This window comes from Loxodonta africana, chromosome 11 (genome assembly GCF_030014295.1).
Source record: "Loxodonta africana isolate mLoxAfr1 chromosome 11, mLoxAfr1.hap2, whole genome shotgun sequence".
Taxonomy (NCBI): domain Eukaryota; kingdom Metazoa; phylum Chordata; class Mammalia; order Proboscidea; family Elephantidae; genus Loxodonta; species Loxodonta africana.
Genome location: NC_087352.1, coordinates 22,936,275 through 22,958,488, shown reverse-complemented (window position 1 = coordinate 22,958,488; position 22,214 = coordinate 22,936,275). Strand labels below are relative to the sequence as shown.

General features: G+C 44.3%; 1 protein-coding gene across 3 annotated transcripts; it reads right to left on the bottom strand.

Moving 5' to 3' along the window:
* Window positions 1–237: 237 nt before the first annotated feature.
* Window positions 238–20,580, bottom strand: CACNG6 (calcium voltage-gated channel auxiliary subunit gamma 6). Of its 3 annotated transcripts, XM_064293453.1 has the most exons (4): window positions 20,250–20,580; window positions 7,084–7,158; window positions 4,211–4,348; window positions 238–476 (listed from the first exon to the last, which is right to left on the bottom strand). In XM_064293453.1, the coding sequence occupies exons 1-4, from the start codon at window positions 20,578–20,580 to the stop codon at window positions 238–240; spliced, it is 783 nt and encodes a 260-aa protein (XP_064149523.1). The 3 variants fall into 3 exon arrangements, with proteins under 3 accessions (XP_064149523.1, XP_064149524.1, XP_064149525.1); XM_064293454.1 differs by lacking the exon at window positions 4,211–4,348; XM_064293455.1 differs by lacking the exons at window positions 4,211–4,348; window positions 7,084–7,158.
* Window positions 20,581–22,214: the final 1,634 nt, after the last annotated feature.

The following is a 22,214-nucleotide window of genomic DNA, read 5'->3' as shown; positions in this document are numbered from 1 at the left end:
CCAGGGAACACCTGATAGCTTTTTCTCACCCCATCCCTAAGCGACCCAAACTCAGCCACTGAGAAAAACCTATTTACAGAGGGAGAAAAGCAACAAGAGGCAGGTGTGTGAAAACAACGGGAGCCTCAGAGCAGGAAGAACACAGTTTCTCTAGGAGATGGAGCAAAAGATTCTGAGGGTTAGAGTGGAGCAGGAGGAAGGGTTTGGCAGGTGCACAGAGAAAGTAAAATGGCGGCCCTAGGTGCCCCTGCGCCCCTGCTTGGGACAGAGGCCCCCCCAGGGCCAGGAAGGCAGGGTGAGCAGCAGGAAGCAGCCGCCCCCCAACATCAGGATCAGGCCGGCTGCCACTCCGCAGTCCAGAGACCAGGAGTATTCGTAGGCCAGGGCCGGGGCCGGCGGAGGGTCAGAGCTGACTCTCTCGAGCAGGGCTTGCACGGAATGCCGGAACACCTCCACGCTCACCAGAAGTAGGAGGCCTGTAGGGAAGGGGACACAGCATGTTGCTCAATGTCTGGGAACCCCAGCTTGGGTCTGAGCCTCTCCCCCAATACACCCTATCACACACTCAAACAAGAGGGCTGGGAGACCCCCCTGACACCCTTCCACTTTATTCATTTAACAAATACTTACTGAACACCTACTATAAGGAGGCCCTGGGTGCAAATGGTTAAGCGCTGGGCTACTAACCAAAAGGTTGGTGGTTCGAAACCACCCAGAGGTGCTGCAGAAGAAAGGCCTGGCAATCTGCTTCCAAAAGGTCACAGCCATGAAAAGCCTATGGAGCCCAGTTCTACTCTGTAACACACGGGGGCGCCATGAGTCAGAATCTAGTAAAAGGCAACAGGTTTTTTTGGGGGGGGAATGCAAACAGGTGACACACTTGCTGCTAACTACAAGGTTGGTGGTTTGAGTCCCCTTGGAGGTGGTTCGAGTCCACCCAGAGACCCCTCAGAGAAAGTCCTGGCCATCTGCTTCCGAAATCAGTCACTTAAACCTCTATGGAGTATGGTTCTACTGAGGTCAACGTAAGTCAGAACGGACTCAATGACAACTGGTAGGTAGGTAGGTATATGGTAAGCACTGTTTTGGAAATGGAAACCCTGGTGGCATAGTGGTTAATTGCTACAGCTGCTAACCATAAAGGTCGGTAGTTCAAATCCACAAGGTGCTCCTTGGAAACTCTATGGGGCAGTTCTACTCTGTCCTATAGGATCGCTGTGAGTCAGAATCGACCAGATGGCACAGAGTTTGTTTTTTTTTATTTTGGAAACTGGAGATAAAAAAAAAAGAAGGAGGAAAATAAAGACCGTACTCTCATAGATCTTATATTTTACTTGGAGAAGACAGATGGTAAACAAATAAACCAGGGATTGTGTCATGGATTGAATTTGTCCCTCCAAAAAGATATGTTGAAATCCGAACTCCTGTATGTGTGAATGTGACCTTGTTTGGAAACAGTATTTTTCTTTGGTGATATTATCAGTCCCTATTTTTTAACTGTTTGGGGAAACCCTGGTGGCATAGTGGTTAAGTGCTACGGCTGCTAACCAAAGGGTCGGCAGTTTGAATCCGCTAGGCGCTCCTTGGAAACTCTATGGGGCAGTTTTGCTCTGTCCTATAGGGTCGCTATGAGTCGGAATCGACTCGAGGGCACTGGGTTTGGTTTGTTTGTTTTTTTTTTAACTGTTTGGGGGTGCAAACAATTAATGTGCTCTGCTGCTAACTGAGAGGTTGAATGTTTGAGTCTGCCCAGATGTGCCTCAGAAGAAAGGCCTGGCAATCTACTTCCCCAAAATCAGCCATTGAAAACCCTCTGGAGCACAGTTCTGCTCTGACACATGTGGGATCGCCATGATTCAGAATTAACTTGAAGGCATTTTTTTTTTTTAATCAGTTAAGTTAACAAGGTCATTCCAGAGTAGGGTGAGTCCTAATCACTTCTGAGACATGTCTTCTATAAGAGGAGAACAGACATGGAGACAGAGACACAACAGAGAGAAGATGCCACTTGAAGATACAGCTACAAGCAGCAAAGAAACACCAAGGATTGCGGGCCCGAAAAACCCATTGCCATCGAGTCAATTCCAACTCATAACGACCCTATAGGGCAGAGTAAGAACTGCCCCAAGGAGCAGCTGGGGGATCTGAACTGCCAACTTTTTGGTCAGCAGCCGAGCTCTTAATCACTACACCACCAGAGCTCCAAGGATTGCCGGCAGCCACTAGAAACTAGGAGAGAGGCATGGAACAGTTCCTGTCTCAGATACGTCAGAAGGAATTGACACTGTCAATACCCTGATTTGGACTTCTAGCCTCCAGAGCCATAAGAGAATACATTTCTATTCTTTAAAGTCACTTCATGTTGTGGTATTTTGTTATGGCAGCATTAGGAAACTAAGACAGGCTGCAAACTCAAAATGCCTACAGGGGACTATGTTGTTGTAGTTAGGTGCTGTTGAATCATTTCTGCCTCATAACACCCCCATGTGACAGAGTAGAACTGCCCCATAGGGTTTCCTGAGCTGTAATCTTTATGGAAGCAGATCTCCAGGTCTTTCTACCATGGAGCCGCTGGGTGGTTACAAACTGCCAACCTTTCAGTTAGCAGGTGAGTGCTTAACCATTGCACCACCAGGGTTCCTTATCACAATTATTATATGTGTAATCATTGATGACTGTCTATCTCTGCCAGAATCTAGGCTCCATGAGGGTAGACACAATGTCTGTCTTACTTACTCTTGTATCTCAGGTCCTTAATACACTGCCTGAGACATAGTAGGTGCTCAATAAATAAATGAAGAATAATAAATGAAGCTTATATAATTAATGACTTTTCTACCCAACACAGAAAACATTTGACCCAATAAGGAAACCAAGGGCCAGAGAAAAAAGGGGTCTTCCCAAGGTCACACAGTGATTCAGGGCACAGCCTGGGCTAAAACTCAGACCATTTAACTGCTAGTTAAGCATTCATCTCACCACACCCTACTCTGAGCCTGCAAAGACCCCACAAAAATATAGTTCCCAGAATGCAATGATGAGATGTGGTGAAAAGGGGAAATGCTTTGGAATCAGAAAGACCTGGTTTCAAGTTCCATTCCTGCCATCAATGCTATGTGACCACTAGTAATTCATCTGACTTACCAGCTTTCTTGTTTTTAAAGTGGAGAATGGTAATTTCTACCTAGTAGAGCTGTTGTGAGAATTAGAGATAGATGTACAATAAGTTAAAGTTTTTATTATTATTGGGGACTACATTTTCTTTGGACCCCAACTCCAAGAACGCAACAGTCCTTGGGGCGCCCAGGTCCAAATCTAAAAGAGTGTTTGGAGACCTTCCAATTCCCAGCCAACGTCAGTTGAGGGTCTTTCATATTCGAACTTCTATAGCCCCTGGCATCCTTTTACTCCCATCGTGCAACAATGCATAGAGACACCCGTCTCCCAGCATGCAACAGTCCTTGGGAACTCTGGATCCAAATCTAAAACACTGTTTAGAGAGGCTCCAATTGCTAGTCAACAACGAGGCTTCCCATCTTTGAGCTTCTTTAGTCCATGAGCTTCCTCTAACTCCCATCACTCACAGTGCATGAAGACCCCCACCTCCCATCATGCAACAGTGCTTGGGGACACAAACTCTACCTCCCTTCATGCAACAGCGCTTGGAGATACACACCCCACCTTCCGGCATGCAACAGTCCTTGGAGACCGTGGATCCAAGTCTAGAACAATGTTTAGAGAGGCTCCAATTCCTAGCCAACAACACAGCTCAGAACTCTTCCCATCTTCAAACTTCTACAGGCAATGAGTTTCCTCTAACTTCCATTTCCTATCATGCAACAGTGCTTGGAGACCTCATCTTCCATCAAGAAACAGTGCTTGGAGACCCCACACCTCCCAGCATGCAACAGTCCTTGGGGACCTTAAGTCCAAATCTGCAACAGTGTTTTGGAAGCCCTCTAATTCTGAGCCAACAACAGGACTTTAAACTCTCCAGTCTCTTAGTCTACTCTAGCCGGTGGGCTTCCCCCAACCTCCAGCATGCAATGGTACTTGGAGATCCTACCTCCCAGCATGCAACAGTGGTTGAAGACCCTACCTCCCAGCATGTAACAATGCTTAAAGACCTTATCTCCCAGCATGCAACAGTGCTTGGAGATGTCACTTCCCAGCATGCAATGTCCTCAGCCTCCAGGCTTTCAGCCCTCACCTGAGAGGCCAAAACAGATGGCTCCAACTCGGAGCAGGAACTCTGCACCTTTGCTGAGCACCATGATGATACAGAGGTACCCCAGGGCCATGATTGTCAGGCCCAGCACTGCTATCACTGCAGCTGCCAGATTAACCTCTGTGTTGAATAGAAGAAAAGAAACAGAGAACATGGAATGTAGGGAGTGGGGAGGAACTATCCTATAGGGACCTAGAACCAGGAAGATAGACATATCACCACTGCAGAAAAGAATTTTTAAGTCAAACATCACCCAGTCTGGTATTTTATTTATACTGTTGAAGGAGCTAAGACTCAGAGAGGGTTAGTTACTTGCCTAAGGTCACAGAGCAAAGGGAGGACAGCAAAGATTAGAAGGCGATGGGGCCATTGAGGCTGGATAAACCCCCAAAACTATTGCCTTGAGATAATCTTTAAACCTTAATTCTTAAACCAAAAATGTTTCCCAAAGCCTTCTTTAAACAACTATCTAGACCAGACTTATTGGTCTGACACAGACTGGAGAAACTCTAAGAGTATGGCCCCCAGACACCCTTTTAACTTAATACTGAAGCTACTCCTGAGGCTCACATGTCAGCCAAAAAATTAGACAGACCCATAAAACAAAATGAGACTAAATGGGCACACTAGCCCAGGAGCAAGGACAAGAAGGCAGGAGGGGACAGGAAAGCTTGTAATGTGGAGCCCAAGGTGGAGAAGGGGAGAGTGTTGACATGTCATGGAGTTGGCAACCAATGTCACAAAACAGTATGTGTATTAATTGTTTAATGAGAAACTAATTTGCTCTGTAAATTTTCATCTAAAGTACAATAAAAAAATGTTTAAACAACTATATGGGATCAAATTGACAACAGCAACTTGAAAAGTTAGATAGGAAGCTCAGGGAGCAGTGAGTTTACGTTAATGGGGAAGGGATAATTTAGAAAAGGAGGGTGAGATTGGTTGCACAACTTGACAGACATAATCAATGCCCCTGAATTGTACATGTAGAATTTGAGTTGATGTATACTCTGCTATGTATATCTTCAACAGCAGCAATGAAATAAGCTATTTTTAAAAAGAAGAGGATGGGAATTACCACTTACTACTTATGATCTGGTCAACATTTGTTTACAGGTCAGGAAGCTGAGGCAGTGGGTGTGTGAGACAGTTGGAAAGGTGGTGTGTTGTAGTAGAATGATCAGAGTCAGAACTCTCTCCAGCCTCTTCCGAGTTGGAAGATACTGGTACAGTCCACAAACCTTTCTGAGCCTCAGCTTCCTCCTCTGGAAAATCAGGATAGAAATCCCTGTTTGGTTGGGCTGTTGGGAGGATTAGAAATCAAGTACATATGGTGCCCAGCACAGTGCTTGGCATACAATAGGTGCTCATTAAGTGTGTGCTATGATTATTTCATTATCCAAGAGGGCAATGACTTTCCCAAGTTCACAGAGAAAGAACTCTAATTGTACACATGAGTTGTATCTTCACTATTTGGTTAAGACTGAATTCAACGGGAGGCTGCCCATGACTCTCAATCAAGGCTATACCAAGTAGGAGAGATGGTATATTGGGAGTGGGCAGGGGGTCTTTCAGATTACTCCTCCACAAGTAGGTACACCAGTACACTGTAGTAAAGAGCATATTGGGGAGTTGAATAGAGGGTTTCATGTTGTTCCTTGACCTGGGTGTGACTTCTGGATCTGTTTGGGTCTATGAAATGGAGCTTAGACATCAGTCAAAATGAGGTGCTCTTCTCCTGGAGCTGGATTTGGGGTAACTTCAGAACTGGGATTCAATGAGTCTTGTGAAAGAAAGACTCCATTTATTGAGGACCTACTCTGTATGGTTGAGCTGCATCATCTCATTAAATCCTTACAAAGACGAGATAATATCAATAACACGGCCACAGTTCCTTTGGGGGTGGAGAAATTAAGGTGTGGTGGAGGCTGTGGTTAGAGTAGAAAGGAAAAGCCATCAGAGCTAGGTTGTCCAACACAGTAGCCACTAGCCATGTGTGATCTTTCATATTTAAATTGATTGAAATTAGGAGTCCCTGGATGGTGCAAACAGTTAAGCACTCTACTAGCAGAAAGGTTGGCAGTTTGAGACCACCCAGGGGTGCCTCAGAAGAAAGGCCTGGAGATCTGCTCCCAAAAGGTCACAGCCATGAAAACCCTATGGAACAGTTCTACTGACATGTGGGATAGCGAGGAGTCCAATTCGACAACAATTAACAACAACAACAAGCCACACGTGGCCTTTCAAATGTAAATTGACTTCAGTTAAACAAAATTAAAAACTCAGTCCCTCAGTAGTACCAGCCACATTTGAAGTGCTCAGTTGCCACAAGCTACCGTCTTAGACAGAAAAGATATAGAACATTTCTATCATCCCAGAGGGTTCTACTGGACAGTGATGCTTTGGAGTCAGAATCATTTGAGTTTGGCCTCTCTGCCTGTGCCACTTCTGGGAGAAATAATTAAACCATTTCTGGACTTCTGTTTTCTCATCTGGAAGATTAAGATCAAGCCTTTGCCCTTTAAGGTTGAGGCAAGGTGGGGGGGATCTTATAAATGAGACAGCCATCACTGTGCCTACCAGGTGGACAGTGCCTATTTCAGCACTATCGGCAGAAAGAGGCTGTGACCTAACCAAAGTCACACAGCGAGTGCCAAAGGCAGAGCTAGGAGTAGGAGGGTCAGGCACAGAGCTGTGGAGAACCATGCCCCCACCCTTATTCTATAGCCATCACCCCCAAAGATGAGACTTCCCCAGCAGATAGGAGCTGAGTCAAGCCTGGGGCAAAGCAGAGGAGGAGACAATAACATCAATAACATCATCAGCACACCACCACCACACCACACGATTCTCACCTTTCTTTGTGGTTCTCTGGAAGATGTGTGCATTCTGGCCCGTTGTAAAGAATTTAAAGTAGGTGCAGTTTGCTTCTGTGGGAGCAGGAGAGAAAGAAAGGGAGGCGATGACATGGTGATCCCTCATGCAAGCTCACTGGGTCCCAACAGGCACAGTTTGTGCTTGACTACTAACCAAAGGTCGACGGTTTGAACCAACTCAGAGGCACCTTGGAAGAAAGGCCTGGAGGTTTGCTTCCATAAAGATCATCGCCAAGAAAACCCTATGGAGCAGTTCTACTCTGTAACACATACAGTCGCCATAAGCCTGAATCATCTCTTACAGCAATGAGTTTTATTTCTTGGTTTGTTCAAGCTCAAATGTTGAACATTTAACATAGCCCACTGCAGTCTAAAAATATGACATTAGTATCCCCGGTATACAGAGGAGAAAAATGATGCACAGAGATATAAAAACCATTTGCTATCCAAGAGCTATGGTCCCTGGATAGTGCAAATGGTTAAGCACTTGACCACTAGCCAAAAGGTTGGCGGTTCAAACCCTCCCAGAGGAGCCTCAGAAGACAAGCCTGGTGATCTGCTTCCAAAAGGTCATAGCCTTGAAAACCTTATGGAGCACAGTTCTACTGTGGCACACATGGGGTCACCATGAGCTGGGATCATCTCAATGGCAACTAACAGCAACGATGACATCCAGGAGCTGGGATTCCAACCCAGAGCTTTAAGGTCCACATCTGTAGCTGGGAGCGGGCCATTGACCATCTCTATAAAATGAGATAATAATCACTTTACTAACTTCTTCATACAGGTTTGTTGAGGGTAAAATGGGATGAGAAATGTATACTCCTGTCTAAGGCACAGTTCTACTCTGTCCTACAGGATTGCTATGAGTCAGAATTGGCTCAATGGCAATGGGTCTTTGGTTTTGGACCCAAGCACAACAATTGGTCTCTATTCACCTGGAGCAACAGAAAAAGGAGGAGAGTCAAGAATAGAAGGAGGAAATGGAATATGTGACTAATTGCCTCCACGAACAACTACCTCCTTTGTCATGAGACCAGAACTGGACCAGCTACCATTACTGAACATTTTTATCAAAGATTCTATTGAAGAATCCTGATCAGAAGGGGGAAACTGTAGACCAGAACCTCAAATTCTCATGAACTCCATATTTCCTGGGGCCATGGAGGCTGGATGACCCCCTGAAACCATTGCTCTGAGATAACCTTTAAACCTTAAAATCCTAAACCAAAAATATCCCCCTGAAGTCTTCACAATAGTTTAGCTTTACTAGTAAAGAATGTCTGCCTTGAGTGTTGTGCTCTTTAAAGATCTATCTCTTTTGGGATCAAATTGATAACAGGAACTCGAGAAATTAGGAAAATTAGGGGACAGTGAGTTTATGTTAATGGAGGAGGACAATTCAGAAAAGCAGGGTGAGAATGGTTGCACAACTTGAAGAATGTAATCAATGCCGCCGAATTGTACATGTAGACATTGTTGAATTGGTACATGTTCTGCTGTGTATGTTCTCAACAACAACAAAAATAAAATACATTATATATGCATTTCTTATTGTGCTTTAGGTGAAAGTTTACAGAGCAAATTAGTTTCTCGTTGAACAATTTATATTCAAATTGTTTTGTGACATTGGTTGCAATCCCCATGACATGTCAACACTCTCTCCTTCTCCACGCAGGTTCTGCATTTCCATTTGTCCCATTTTCCTATCCATTCCTGCCTTTTCATCTTTGCTTCTGGGCAGCTTTGTTGCTCATTTGCTCTCATTTTACATGACTGAGCTGAGAAGCATGTTCCTCATGTGTGTTATTGTTTATTTTATAGACCCGTGTCATCTTTGGCTGAAGATGTGAATTTCGGGAGAATAAACTATATTTTTTTAAAAAAGAAATGGATACTCACTTTACTCAACCAAAGACACCAAGTCTCAGGTAACAGAAGGCTAGCGGACTCAGAAAAGAGATCAACTATGTCTAAAGCCAATAAAGGATTCGTATCTAGAATACACAAGGAACCCCTGCAGGTCAGCAAGAAAAGATAGATCACCCAGTTGAAAAATGAGCAAAGGGTATGAATAATCCACAGAAGAGGGAGGCAGAATGACTTATAAGTACATAGAAGAGATGCTACACCTCCCCAGGGATCAGAGGAATGCAGCTTGTATCAGCAGGGAACTACCACTTTTGATCAAATAAGTTGGCAAATATTCAAAGCATAATATCAAGTGTAGAAAGATGAGAGGAAACAGCTGGGAGTGTAGACTGGTACTAGTCTTTTTCTAAAGCACTCTGACATACCTTATGAAACGAGTATGTTTATATCCTGTGACCCAACAATTTCACATCTGGGTACATATTTGAAAAAAATGCAGAAACTTATATGTGGATGTTCATGGCAGCATTGTTTATAATAACAGGGAGTTGGAATCAACCTAGGTGTCCATCACTAGGTGAAGAGATAAGTAAATGTGATGATGGCTCCCTGTGGAAATCTCTGCACTGTGTAGAAGCCATGAACTGGAAGAACATAAAGCTACATGGGGAGATCGGAAAAACATAGTACTGAGTGAAAAAGAAAAGAAAATCGATGCTGAGACAATCTTTAAACCTTAAGCGAAAACTATCCCCTGAAGACTTCTTTAAACCAAAAAATATTTTAGCTTGATTAGTAAGGAATGTCTGCCTTGAACATCATGATCTTTTAGAGAATTATCTATATGGGATCAAACTGAAAACAGCAACTTGAAAGATTAGATAGGAAATTTAGGGGACAGTGAGTATAGGTTAATAGTGAAGAAATAATTTGGAAAAGGATAGTGAGAATGGCTGTACAACTTGAATGTAATCAATGTCACTGAATTGTACATGTAAAAATTGTTGAATTGGTGTATGTCTTATGTGTGTGTTTTCACTGAAATACAATAAAATATTTAAAAAATTGAAAAACAGGACAAAATCTATACCACAATGTTATGGATTGAATTGTGTCCCCGCGAATATGTGTTGGAATCCTAGCCCTAAACATGTGGATATAATCCCATTTGGGAATAGGGTTTTCTTTGTTAGATTAATGAGAGGGTATCAGTGTAGTTGTGTGCCATTGAGTAAATTCTAACTTACAGTGACACAGCAGAACTCCCCCATAGGGTTTCCTTGGCTATAATTTTTATGGAAGCAGGTTGCCAGGTCTTTCTCCTTCGGAGACACTAGGTTGGTTTGAACTGCCAATGTTTCTGTTAGCAGCTGAGTGTTTAACCATTGCACCATCAGGGCTCCTATAACAGTGTAGGGTGTGTCTTAAATCTAATGACTTTTGAGATACAAAAAGACAGATTAGACACAGAAGCAAGCAAGGACAAACAGGGGAAGATAGATGCCACGTGGTGATCACCAAGGAACCAAGGAAAAGAAGCTGAAAGAGACAAAGATCTCCCCCCAGAGCCAACAGAGAAAGTCTTCCTCTAGAGCTGGTGCCTGAATTCAGTCTTCTTTGAGAAAATAAGTTTCTGTTCATTAAAACCACCCACTTGTGATATTTCCGTTATAGTAGCACCAGAAAACTGAGACACAAACTATTACTAATGTAAATTAAAATGTATATATGTAAAATGGGAAACACTGGTGGCCTGTTGGTTAAGAGCTACGGCTGCTAAACCAAAGATTGTCAGTTTAAATCCACCAGGCACTCCTTGGAAACCCTATGGAGCAGTTCTACTCTGTCCTGTAGGTCACTATGAGTCAGAATCGACTCAGTGGCAATGGGTTTGGTTTTAGTTTTTTGATATATGTAAAATAACACTATTTTCCAAGTACACCACTTGTCTGTCAGTTTGTCGTACTGTGGTGGCTTGCATCTTGCTGTGATGCTGATGTTATACCACCGGTATTTAAAACATGAGCAAGGTCACTGTCTTAGTTATCTTGTACTGCTATAACAGAAGTACCATAAGTGGATGGCTCTAACAAACAAATGTATTCTCTCACAGCCTGAAAGGCTAAGAGTCTGAATTTAGAGCGCCAGTTCCAGGGGAAGGCTTTCTTTCTCTGTCACCTCTGGGGAAGGTCCTTGTCACCAATCTTCCCCTGGTCAAGGAGGTTCTCTGTGCAGAGACTCCTGGTCCAAAGGACACTCTATGCTCCTGGTGCTTCTTTCTTGGTGGTATGAGGTCCCTATGTCTCTCTGTTTGCTTCTCTCTTTTATGTCTCAAAAGAGATTGGCTTAGGACACAACCTAATCTTGTAGATTTAGTCCTGCCTCATTAACATAACTGCCGCTAATCCCACCTCATTAACATCATAGAGGTAGGATTTACAACACATAGAAAAATCACGTCGTGACAAAATGGTGGACAATCACACAATACCCGGGAATCATGGACTAGCCAAGTTGACACACATGTTTTTGGGGGACGCAGTTCAATGCATAACAGTCACCCATGGTGGACAGGTTTCAGCAGAGCTTCCAGACTAAGGCAGACTAGGAAGAAGGACCTGGCAGTCCTTGTGAATAGCAGCGGAACATTTTCTGATGTAGTGCCAGAAGATGAGCCCCTCAGGTTGGGAGGTACTCAAAATACGACTGTGGAAGAGCCACCTCCTCAAAATAGAATCAAACTTAACAACATAGGTGGAGTCAAGTTTTCGAGACCTTCATTTGCTGATGTGGCACCACTCAAAATAAGAAGAAACAGCTGCAAAATCCTTTAATAATCAGAACATGGAATGTATGAAGTATTAATCAAGGAAAACTGGAAGTCGTAAAAAATTAAGTGGGATGCATAAAGGTCAATATGGACTGGTACTGGCCATTTTGAATCAGACAATCATATGGTCTACAATGCCAGGAAAGACAAATTGAAGAACATTTCAAAGTCTATCCTGACACTGTCAGTGATAGGATAATATCCATACGCCTACAAGGAAGACCAGTTAATACAACTATTATTCAAATTTACCACAAGCCACTAAGGCAAAAGATGAAGAAATTGAGAATTTTTACCAATACCTGCAGTTTGAACTTGATCAAACATACAATCAAGATGCATTGATAATTACTGGTGATTGAAATGCAAAAATTGGAAACAAAGAAGAAGGATCAGTAGTTGGATAATATGGCCTTGGTGATAGAAACTACATGGGAGATGGCATGACAGAATTTTGCAAGACAAACGACTTCTTCGTTGCAAATACCTTTTTCAACAACATAAACAGTGACTATTCACATGGACCTTGCCAGATGGAATACACAGGAATCAAATCAACTACATCTGTGGAAAGAGAAGATGGAGAAGCTCAATATCATCAGTCAGGACAAGGCCAGGAGCTGACCGTGGAACACACCATCAATTGCTCTTATGCCAGTTCATGTTGAAGCTGAAGAAAATTAGAGCAAGCCAACGAGAGAAAAAATACGACCTTGAGTATATTCCACCTGAATTTAGAGACCATCTCAAGAATATATTTAATGCATTGGACACTGATGACCAAAGACTAGATGGGTTGTGAAATGACATCATATATGAAGAAAGCAAAAGCTCATTAAAAACACGGAAAAGATAGAAAAGACCAAAATGGATGTCAGAAGAGACTCTGAAACTTGTTCTTGAATGTAGAGTAGCTGAATTGAATGGAAGAAATGATGAAGTAAAAGAGCTGAAAAGAAGATTTCGAAGTGCAACTCAAGAACACAAAGTAAAGTATTATAATGAAATATGCAAAGACCTGGAGTTAGAAAAACAAAAGGGAAGAACATGCTTGGCATTTCTCAAGCTGAAAGAACTGAAGAAAAAATTCAAGCCTCGAGTTGTGATATTGAAGGATTCTACAGGGAAAATATTGAATGATACAGGAAGCATCAAAAAAAGATGGAAGGAATACACAGAGTTACCATACCAAATGGAACTGGTCAATGCTCAACCATTTCAGGAGGTAGCGTATGATCAAAAACTGATGGTATTGAAGGAAGAAGTCCAAACTGCACTGGAGGCATTGGCAAAAAATAAGTCTCCAGGAAGTGACAGAAACCAGTTGAGATATCTCAACAAACAGACACAATGCTGAAGGTGCTCATCTATGCCAAGAAATTTGGAAGATGGCTACCTGGACAACCAACTGGAAGAGATCCATTATCTGTGCCTATTCCAAACAAAGGTGATCCAACCAAAATGCAGAAATTATCGAACAATATCATTAATACCACACACAAGTTAAATTTTGCTGAAGATCATTCAAAAGTGGTTGCTGCAACATGATAGAAAACTGCCAAAAATTAATGACAAATTCAGAAGAGGACATGGAACCAAGGATATCACTGCTGATGTTAGATGTATCTTGGCTGAAAGCAGGGAACATCAGAAAGATGCTTACCTGTGTTTTATTGACTATGAAAAGTCATTCAACTATGTGGATCATAACAAATTATGGATAACACTGGGAGGAATGGGAATTCCAGAACTCTTAATTGTGTTCATGAGAATGTGTACATAGGCCAAGAGGCAGTCATTCAAACAGAACAAGGGAATACTGCGTGGTTTAAACTCAGGAAAGTGCTGTCTGCAAAAGACACACCTTAGAAACAAAGACATAAATATATTAAAAATCAAATGATGAAAAAATATATCAAGCAAACAGCAATCAAAGAAGGGCAGGAGTGGTAATACTAATCTCAGATAAAATAGACTTTAAGTCAAAATGCGACATAAAAGACAAAGAAGGACATTGCACAATGATTAAACGGACAACCCACCATGAGGACACAGCCATAATAAATATCTACATACCCAATGACAGGGCTTCAAAAAAAAAAAACAAATTCTCACAGCACTGAAAAGATAAATTGATAGTTCCACAATAATAGTAGGAGACTTCAACACACCACTTTTGGTAGAGCACAGAACATCTAGAAAGAAATTCAACAAAGATACAGAAGATCTAAAGGCCACAATCAACCAACTTGACCTCATAGACATATATAGAACACTCCACCCAACAGCTGCAAAGTACACATTCTTTTCTAACACATATGGAACATTCTCCAGAATAGATGACATCTTAGGTGACAAGGCAATCCTCAACGAAATCCAAAACATTGAGATAATACCAATCATCCTCTCTGATCACAATGCCATCAAAGTAGAAATTAGTAACAGGAAGACCAAGGAAAAAATAAAAAACATGGAAACTGAGCAATGCCTTGCTTAAAAGCCATTGGGTAATAGAAGAAATCAAAGATGGAATAAAAAATCTCCCAGAATCAAACGAGAATGAAAACACATCACACCAAAACCTTTGGGACACAGCAAAGGCAATGCTCAGACATCAATTTATAGCAATAGATGTACACATCAAAAAAGAAGAAAGAGATAAAAATCAAAATGTTAGCTTTACAACTCAAACAAATATAAACAGAACAGCAGAAGAAGCCCACAGCCACCAGAAGAAAGGAAACTACAAAAATCAGAGCAGAAATAAATGAATGAGAGAATAGAAAAACAATAGAAAAAAATCAACAAAACCAAAAGTTGGTTCCATGAAAGGATCAACAAAATCTACAAACCATTGGCCAAATTGACAAAAGACAAACAGAAGAGGCCACAAATAGCCCAAATAAGGAATGAAACGGGGGACATTATGACAGACCTAATTGAAATAAAAAGGATCATAACAGAGTAATATGAACAACTATACTCCAACAAATTTGAAAATCTAGAGGAAACGGACAAATTTCTAGAAACACACTACCTGGTTAAATTAGAAGAAAAAGAAGTAGAAAATCTGAACAGACCCAATAACAAGAGATTGAAAAGGTTAAAAAAAAAAAAAAACCTCCCCCCAAAAAATGTCCTAGCCCAGATGACTTCACTGGAGAATTCTACCAAACATTCAGAGAAGAGCCTACACCAGCACTACTCAAACTGTTTCAGAACATAGAAAAGGGAGGGACATTTCTGAATTCATTCTGTGAAGCCAGCATAACCCTGATGCCAAAACTAGGCAAAGACACCACAAAAAAAGAAAATTACAGATCAATATCTCTCATGAATATAGATGCAAAAATTCTCAACAAAATCCTAGCCAATAGAATTCAGCATCATATCAAAAAAATAACACAGCACAACCAAGTGGGGTTCATACCAGGTATGCAAGGATGGTTCAACATTAGAAAATCAATCAATGTAATCCACCACATAAATAAAAGAAAATAATCACACGATCATCTCAGCTATCCCTTCTCACCGATGATATGATACTATACATAGAGAACCCTAAAGACTCCACAAGAAAATTACTGGAACTAATAGAAAGATTTAACAGAGTATCAGGATACAAGATGAACATACCAAAATCAGTTGGATTCCTATAGACCAATAAAGAGAACTACGAAAAGGAAATCAGGAAAGCAATGCCATTTATAATAGCTCCTAAGAAAAGTAAAATACTTAGAAATAAATCTAACCAGGGACATAAAGTACCTATATAAAGAAAATTACACAACACTACTGCAAGAAACCAAAAGAGACCTACATAAGTGGGAAAATGTACCATGCTCATGGATAGGTAGACTCAACATTGTGAAAATGTCAATTCTACCCAAAGCAATCTACAAATACAACATAATTTCAATCCAAATACCAATGGCATTCTTTAATGAGATGGAAAAACTAATCATTAACTTTATATGGAAAGGAAAGGGGACCCAAATAAGTAAAGCATTATCGAAGAAGAACAAAGCAGGAGGCCTTGCACTCCCTGATCTTAGAACCTACTATACGGCTACAGTAGTCAAAACAGCCTGTTACTGGTATGACAGACACATTGGCCAATGGAACAGAATCGAGAACTCAGACGTAAATTCATCCACCTATGGTCACGTGATCTTTGACGAAAGCCCCAAGTCCATTAAATGGGTGCTGGCAAATGGTGCTGGCAAAATCGGATGTCTGTCTGTAAAAAAATGAAACAGGACCCATACCTTACACCATACACAAAAACTAATTCAAAATGGATCTAAAACCTAAATATAAAACCCAAAACTATAAAAATCATGGGAAAAAAAATATGGTCAATGCTACCCCAGTGCTACCCTAGGAAAAAATTTTGGCTATGACAAATCCAAAAAAGGTCTAATCTCTAAAATTTATAGGAAAATCCAACACCTTTACAGGAAAAAGACAAGTAATCCAATTAAAAAATGGACAAAGGACATGAACAGACATTTCACCAAAGAAGGCATTCAGGTGGCTAACAGGTGTATGAGTAATTCCTCGCAACTCATAGTGACCCAGTGTACCACAGAACAAAACACTGCCCGATCCTGCACCATCCTGACAATTGTTGTTATGCTCGAGCCATTAAAGAAATGCAAATCAAAACCACAATGAGATACCATCTCACCTGGACATTACTAGCACAAATTAAAAAAAAAAAACACCAGTAATAAACAAATGTTGAAGAGGCTGCATGGAGATTGTAATTCTTATGCACTGCTGGTGGGAATGCAAAATGGTACAACTATTTTGGAAAACAATATGGTGCTTCCTTAAAAATCTAGAAATAGAAATACCATACTGTCCAGCAATTCCACTCCTAGGAATATATCCTGGAGATGTAAGAGCCATCACACCAACAGACATATGCACACCCGTGTTCACTGGAGCATTATTCACAACAGCAAAAGATGGAAACAACCTAAGTGCCCGTGAACAGATGAATGGATAAACAAACTATGTATATACACACAAAGGAATACTACGAAACGATAAAGAACAACGATGAATCTGGGAAACATCTCACAACTTGGATGAATCTGAAGGGCATTATGCTGAGTGAAATAAGTCAATCACAAAAGGACAAATGCTGTATGAGACCACTATTATAAAAACTCATGAAAAAGTTTACACACAGAAAGAAATAATCTTTTATGTTTACAGGGAACGGAGGGTGGGGAGGGAGGGAAAAACAGTAGGCAATAGATAAATGGTAACTTTGGTGAAGGGTAAGACAGTACACAATACTGAAGAAGTCAGCACACTTTAACCAAGTCAAAGTCTTAGAATATTCATAAAAAAAAAAAAAAACCTGCTGCCGTCGAGTCGATTTTGACTCATAGCGACCCTATAGACACTCCAGACTCCCTGAGGGCCTGAGTTACTGGGCTAGGGTCTGGGGATCATGGTCTCAGGGGACATCCAGCTCAATTGACATAACATAGTTTATAAAGAAAATGTTTTACATCGTATTTTGGTGAGTAGTGTCTGGGGTCTTAAAAGCTTGTGAGTGGCCATGTAAGATACTCCACTGGTTCCACCCAGTCTAGAGCAAGGGAGGATGGAGAAAACTATAGACACAAGGGAAAGACTAGTCCAAAGGACTAATGGACCACAACTACCTCAGCCTCCACCAGACGGAGTCCAGCACAACTAGATGGAGGCCAGCTACCACCACTGATTGCTCTGACAGGGGTCACAGAGCTAGAGAACAATGTAGAACAAAATTCAAACTCACACACACACACACACACACACACACACACACACACACACACACAGAGACCAGACTGGATAGCCCCCAGACACCCTTTTAACTCAGCACTGAAGTCACTCCTGAGGTTCACCCTTCAGCCAAAGATTAGACAGGCCTATAAAACAAACAATAGCACGCATAGTATAACCCTATATATGAGACTAAACGGACACACTAGGCCAAGGGCAAGGATGAGAAGGCAGGAGGGGACAGGAAAGCTGGACAAATGGAAATGAGGAGCCCAAGGTCAAGAAGAGAGTGTTGACATGTTGTGGGTCTAGCAATCAATGTCACAAAACAATTTGTGTATTGTTTAATGAGAAACTAATCTGCTTTGCAAACTTTCTGTGAAAGCACAATTAAAAAAAAGAAAAGAAAACTCTATGGAGCACAGTTCTACTCCAACACACATGAGGTCTCTATGAGTTGGAGTCAACTCCATGGCAACTGGTTTTTACTCACAGGATTGCTGTGAAGGTGAATGAGTTAGTATGTGTAAAGTTCTTAGAATAGACCTGAGCACTACATATGCACCTGCTATTTTTATGACTGGAGCATCCCACTTTGCAAACATTTGGGAATAGCCTGCTTGTGATATAGTGAGAGATAGTCCATCTGCATATGTCCAATCTGGACACCAAATGGGTATCTCAGACAGCAAGGGGTGCTTGGCATGCCGTTTTGCTATCAAGGGTTTGGAACATCCTATTTTGGACCTCAGGGATGTAAGAAGTTACATCTGGAGATGTGAAGGAAAAGGGGAATTCCACATGGAGCCCAGGGGAATAGGGGATGTCCTCTGAGGGGTACTGAGATTGTAGGTTCCGGGGTGGTTGGTGCAAATGGTTAACATGCTGGTCTGCTAACCAAAAGTTTGGCAGTTCGAGTCCACCCACAGGCCCCTCAGAAGAAAGGCCTGGAGATCCACTTCTGAAAAATCAGTCAATGAAAACCCTGTGGAGTGCAGTTCTACTCTAACAAACATGAGGTCTCCATGAGTTGGAGTTGACTCGATGGTAACTGGTTGGTTGGTTGGTGCTCTAATGGAGAGTTCCTGGGTGGTGGAAATGGTTAACATGCATAGCCGGTAACGAAAGTCAGCAGTTCAGATCTGCCCAGAGGTGCCTCGGAAGAAAGGCCTGGCTATCTACTTCCTAAAAATCAGCCATTGAAAACTATGACGCACAGTTCTGCTCTGACACACATTGATTCAATGGTAACTGGTGGTGATGGAGATTGTAGGGCATCCCTGGGAGAAGCAGAGAGCATTGTAGATCTCATTTGGGTGATCAACTACAGGAAAACCTGCAAAAGCTGGATCTTGTGTAAGGCGAAAACCTGTCAGAAAAGGAAAACTCAGATATTTTCCACTAATAGAGAGTGATAGAAAAGTGGTAAGACTACACCCTGTCAAAGGGAGAAAACTTGCAAAACCCAGAAAAACAAGGCAGTCCCATCGAGTTCCGGCTCTCACAGGTTTCACTGGCTATGATATTCTGAATGAGCCCTGAGGGGTATCAGATATTTTTCTTGGGTCAGACAAGAGCCCAGTTACGTGGCTAAGGGGTGTGGAATGTCCCACTGGTATATGTGAAGGGTATGGCATGTCCTGTGGGGGAGAGTGAGAGGTATGGGATAGCGTTCTAACGTGGCTAGGGGTAGAAGAGCCACTGTGTGGGAAAGTAAGGAATGTGGTGGAGTCTGTCAGAGAAAGTAAGAAGGGCTGGAATGTCATCTGGGCATCTAGAGGTGAGAGGGACCCAGAATGAAGAACACTGCCTGAGAGGCATGATGTCTGTTCTCAGAGGTCTGTTGGGAGGTGTCTGGTGAGAGCTTCATTTGATGGGGAACAGAGATTTTACTGTGGGTGGGTGTCAAGGAGAGCTGTCTCCCCAGGGCGCCCATGATGACAGCACAGGCTATCTGTGGTGTGGGAAGAGCAAGCTGACGCCAGGAACCCAGGCTTTTTCTCTAGGGGCACAGGGTGTCTTGGGGTGCAGGCTTTTCTGGGAAACATACGATGTCTGGGGATACAGGCTATAGCTGGGGCCACAGGATGTCTCAGGGGGTATAGGCTAAGAGTGGAGGCACTAGGTTTCTCTAGAGACACAGGCTCTATGGGGACATGGGCATAAGGGTCATAGGATGGTCTGGAGGCACAGGCTGTAACTGGGGGTAGATGCTGGTCTGGGGCTACAGCATGGTCTAGGGGCATAGGCTGGTCTGGGGACGCAGGCTAGTCTAGGGGCACATACTGGTCTGGGGTACAGGCTGGTTTAGGGGTGCAGGCTGGTCTGGGGATGCAGACTATAGGACAAGCTCTAAGCACAGGTTATATAGAAGCTCAGGTCCCCTGGGGGTAGGCTAGTGAGGGACACAGACTATGTCTGGGGACACAGTCTCTCTGCACAGCTTGTGCACAGGTTGATCTGGCTATAGGCTCTTCATGGGGCACAAGTTTTTGAGGCTCAGGCTCTCTCTGGGGGCATAGGCTGTTCCTGAGGGTACCAGATCTCTCCTTGGGGCCCAGGCTCTCTCTGGGTCCCAGTTTCCTCAAGCACCGACCCCCCCTCCGCCTTACTGTCTGTGGCCTCCAGGCCTGGACTCGGGGCAGTGGCTGCTCACCTCCAGGCAGCTCCACGGGGCCGCAGGTGTCCCTGCCCGGGGGCACGTCGGCCTGCCACAGGTGCTTGGTGCACACCTTCCACAGCCCCAGGTGGGCGGCGTCACAGATGGCACTGTCATTGGCCTTGTAGGTGTTGAGTTCCACCCAGAACTCAGTGCCCACAGCCAGCACGGCCAGTGTGACGCCCACGGTGGCCAGCAGTAGTGCCAGCTTGATCTTCCCCTCATGCTCTGGGGTCATCTTGGCACCCTGCTGCCCACGGGCCTGCCGCCGGCCCGCCGCCCCGCGCCGCCGGTCCTCCTCTTGCAAGAAGAAGTTGGGCCACATCATCATCCTGGTGGCCGTTCAAAGTCCAAAGGAGGCAGAGCTGAGAAGGGCTCCTGGGGGGCCAGTGGGGGCAGTCTGGGGCCTTGAAGGGGGCGAGGGGCTCAGTTTCCACTGGGTTATGAAAGAGGGAAATGGAGTCCTCCCTGGTACTTGCAGGAAAGATACTAGGTTCCTCCAATGGCCTAGTGGAGGTTGCCTCTGAGAGGGAAAAATCGATTCCCTGGCTGGGGATACTCTGAAGTTCAGAGAAGGGGCTGGAAGGCCTCCCAGGAACTCAGCAAAAAAAAAAAAAAAAATGGGTGCAGAGAAAAAACAAGGTCCCCCCAAGGCTCAGAGAGAGAATCTGGATACCCTGGATGGGGGCCTGAGTGCCAGCTGAAGTGCTGAGGGTCTGCTTTGCGGTCCCCACTGAAAAGATTCACGAAACGGAAATTGAATTTCCTGAGGGAAAGGGCCTGGGCACCCTACTAGGGCTCAGAGTTTGGGGTACCCATGAAGGGGATCCAAGGTCCTCTGTGTGTTTGAGAGTAGATGAGGCGGAGGGTCCTTTGGGCTCAGAGTCTGGGGAGGGAGGCGTTGGGTCCTCTATGGAATTCCAAAGAAAAACTTGGATTCCCAGGGAAGCTAAGAAGGGAAGCCTCTGGGTTCAAGGGATGAAACGGGATTCCCCAGGATTCCTAGAAGGGAAACCGCTGGGGTTCAGAGAGGAGGGGCCTGGGGTCCCTGGGGACACACTGGGGTTTAGGAAAAGGGCATAGCGGTGTCCACCTCCATTCAGAGAAGAGAGATCAAGGTCCCCACTGGGGCCAAGAAAGAGGACTAGGGGCAGAGAGACAGTGGAGGCCACAAAAAAGGGAACTATGGTTCAGAAAGGGGCCCAGGGTTCCCACTGGGCTCAGTTCAAGGGGCTGTGGCCTCACCTCAGCTCAGACAACGGGAACACAGTACCCCAGGGTTCAAACGACAACTGGGACCCGGAAGGGACTGGGATTCTCTTTAGGTTCGCTCCACCCCCTCCCCCTGGTTCCCAGGGCCGGACTAGCCCCGACAGCGCCAGGCTCGGCCGCGGGCCAGGGCCCCCCTCGGGCCGCCCACCCGCGCCTCCTGGGCCGGGGGCCGCCTCGCTCTCCTGCCTGGGCCGCGCCGCCCCCAGTTCCGCGTTGCCTCTGACCGTTCAGCTCCGCCGCCACCACCGCCTGGCGCGCCCGGGCCTCGCCCCTACCCACCCATCCCTACCCTCCCGGGCTATTTCGGGAGCGACCCGTAAATAACACCCGCACCTGTCGCCGGGTGCCTGTTGCCATAGGGATCCCGGGTATTTTAAGGGGACGAGGTGGGAGGAGGGGCGGGGGCAGGTCCTCGAGGTGCTTCAGCCTGTAGGGACATCTACCTCCCAAAGGGGCGAGGGCCGGTTTGCAGGGTCCCCACTCTAGGATCTCCGAGGGGGCAGCGAAGGGGACAGAGTGGGGAGCCTGAATTCCAGGACTAGAGCAGGCTGGCTTGGGAAGCTGGGTGCAGAGAAAAGGAAGGGGCTAGGGCTCTGAGGGAGAAAGGTCTGGGTAGGGGAGAATTGGGTCCTTGAAGGAGGAGGAGGGGGCTGAGGACCGGGACTCCTGGGTCCTGAGGAGAGGGGTCTG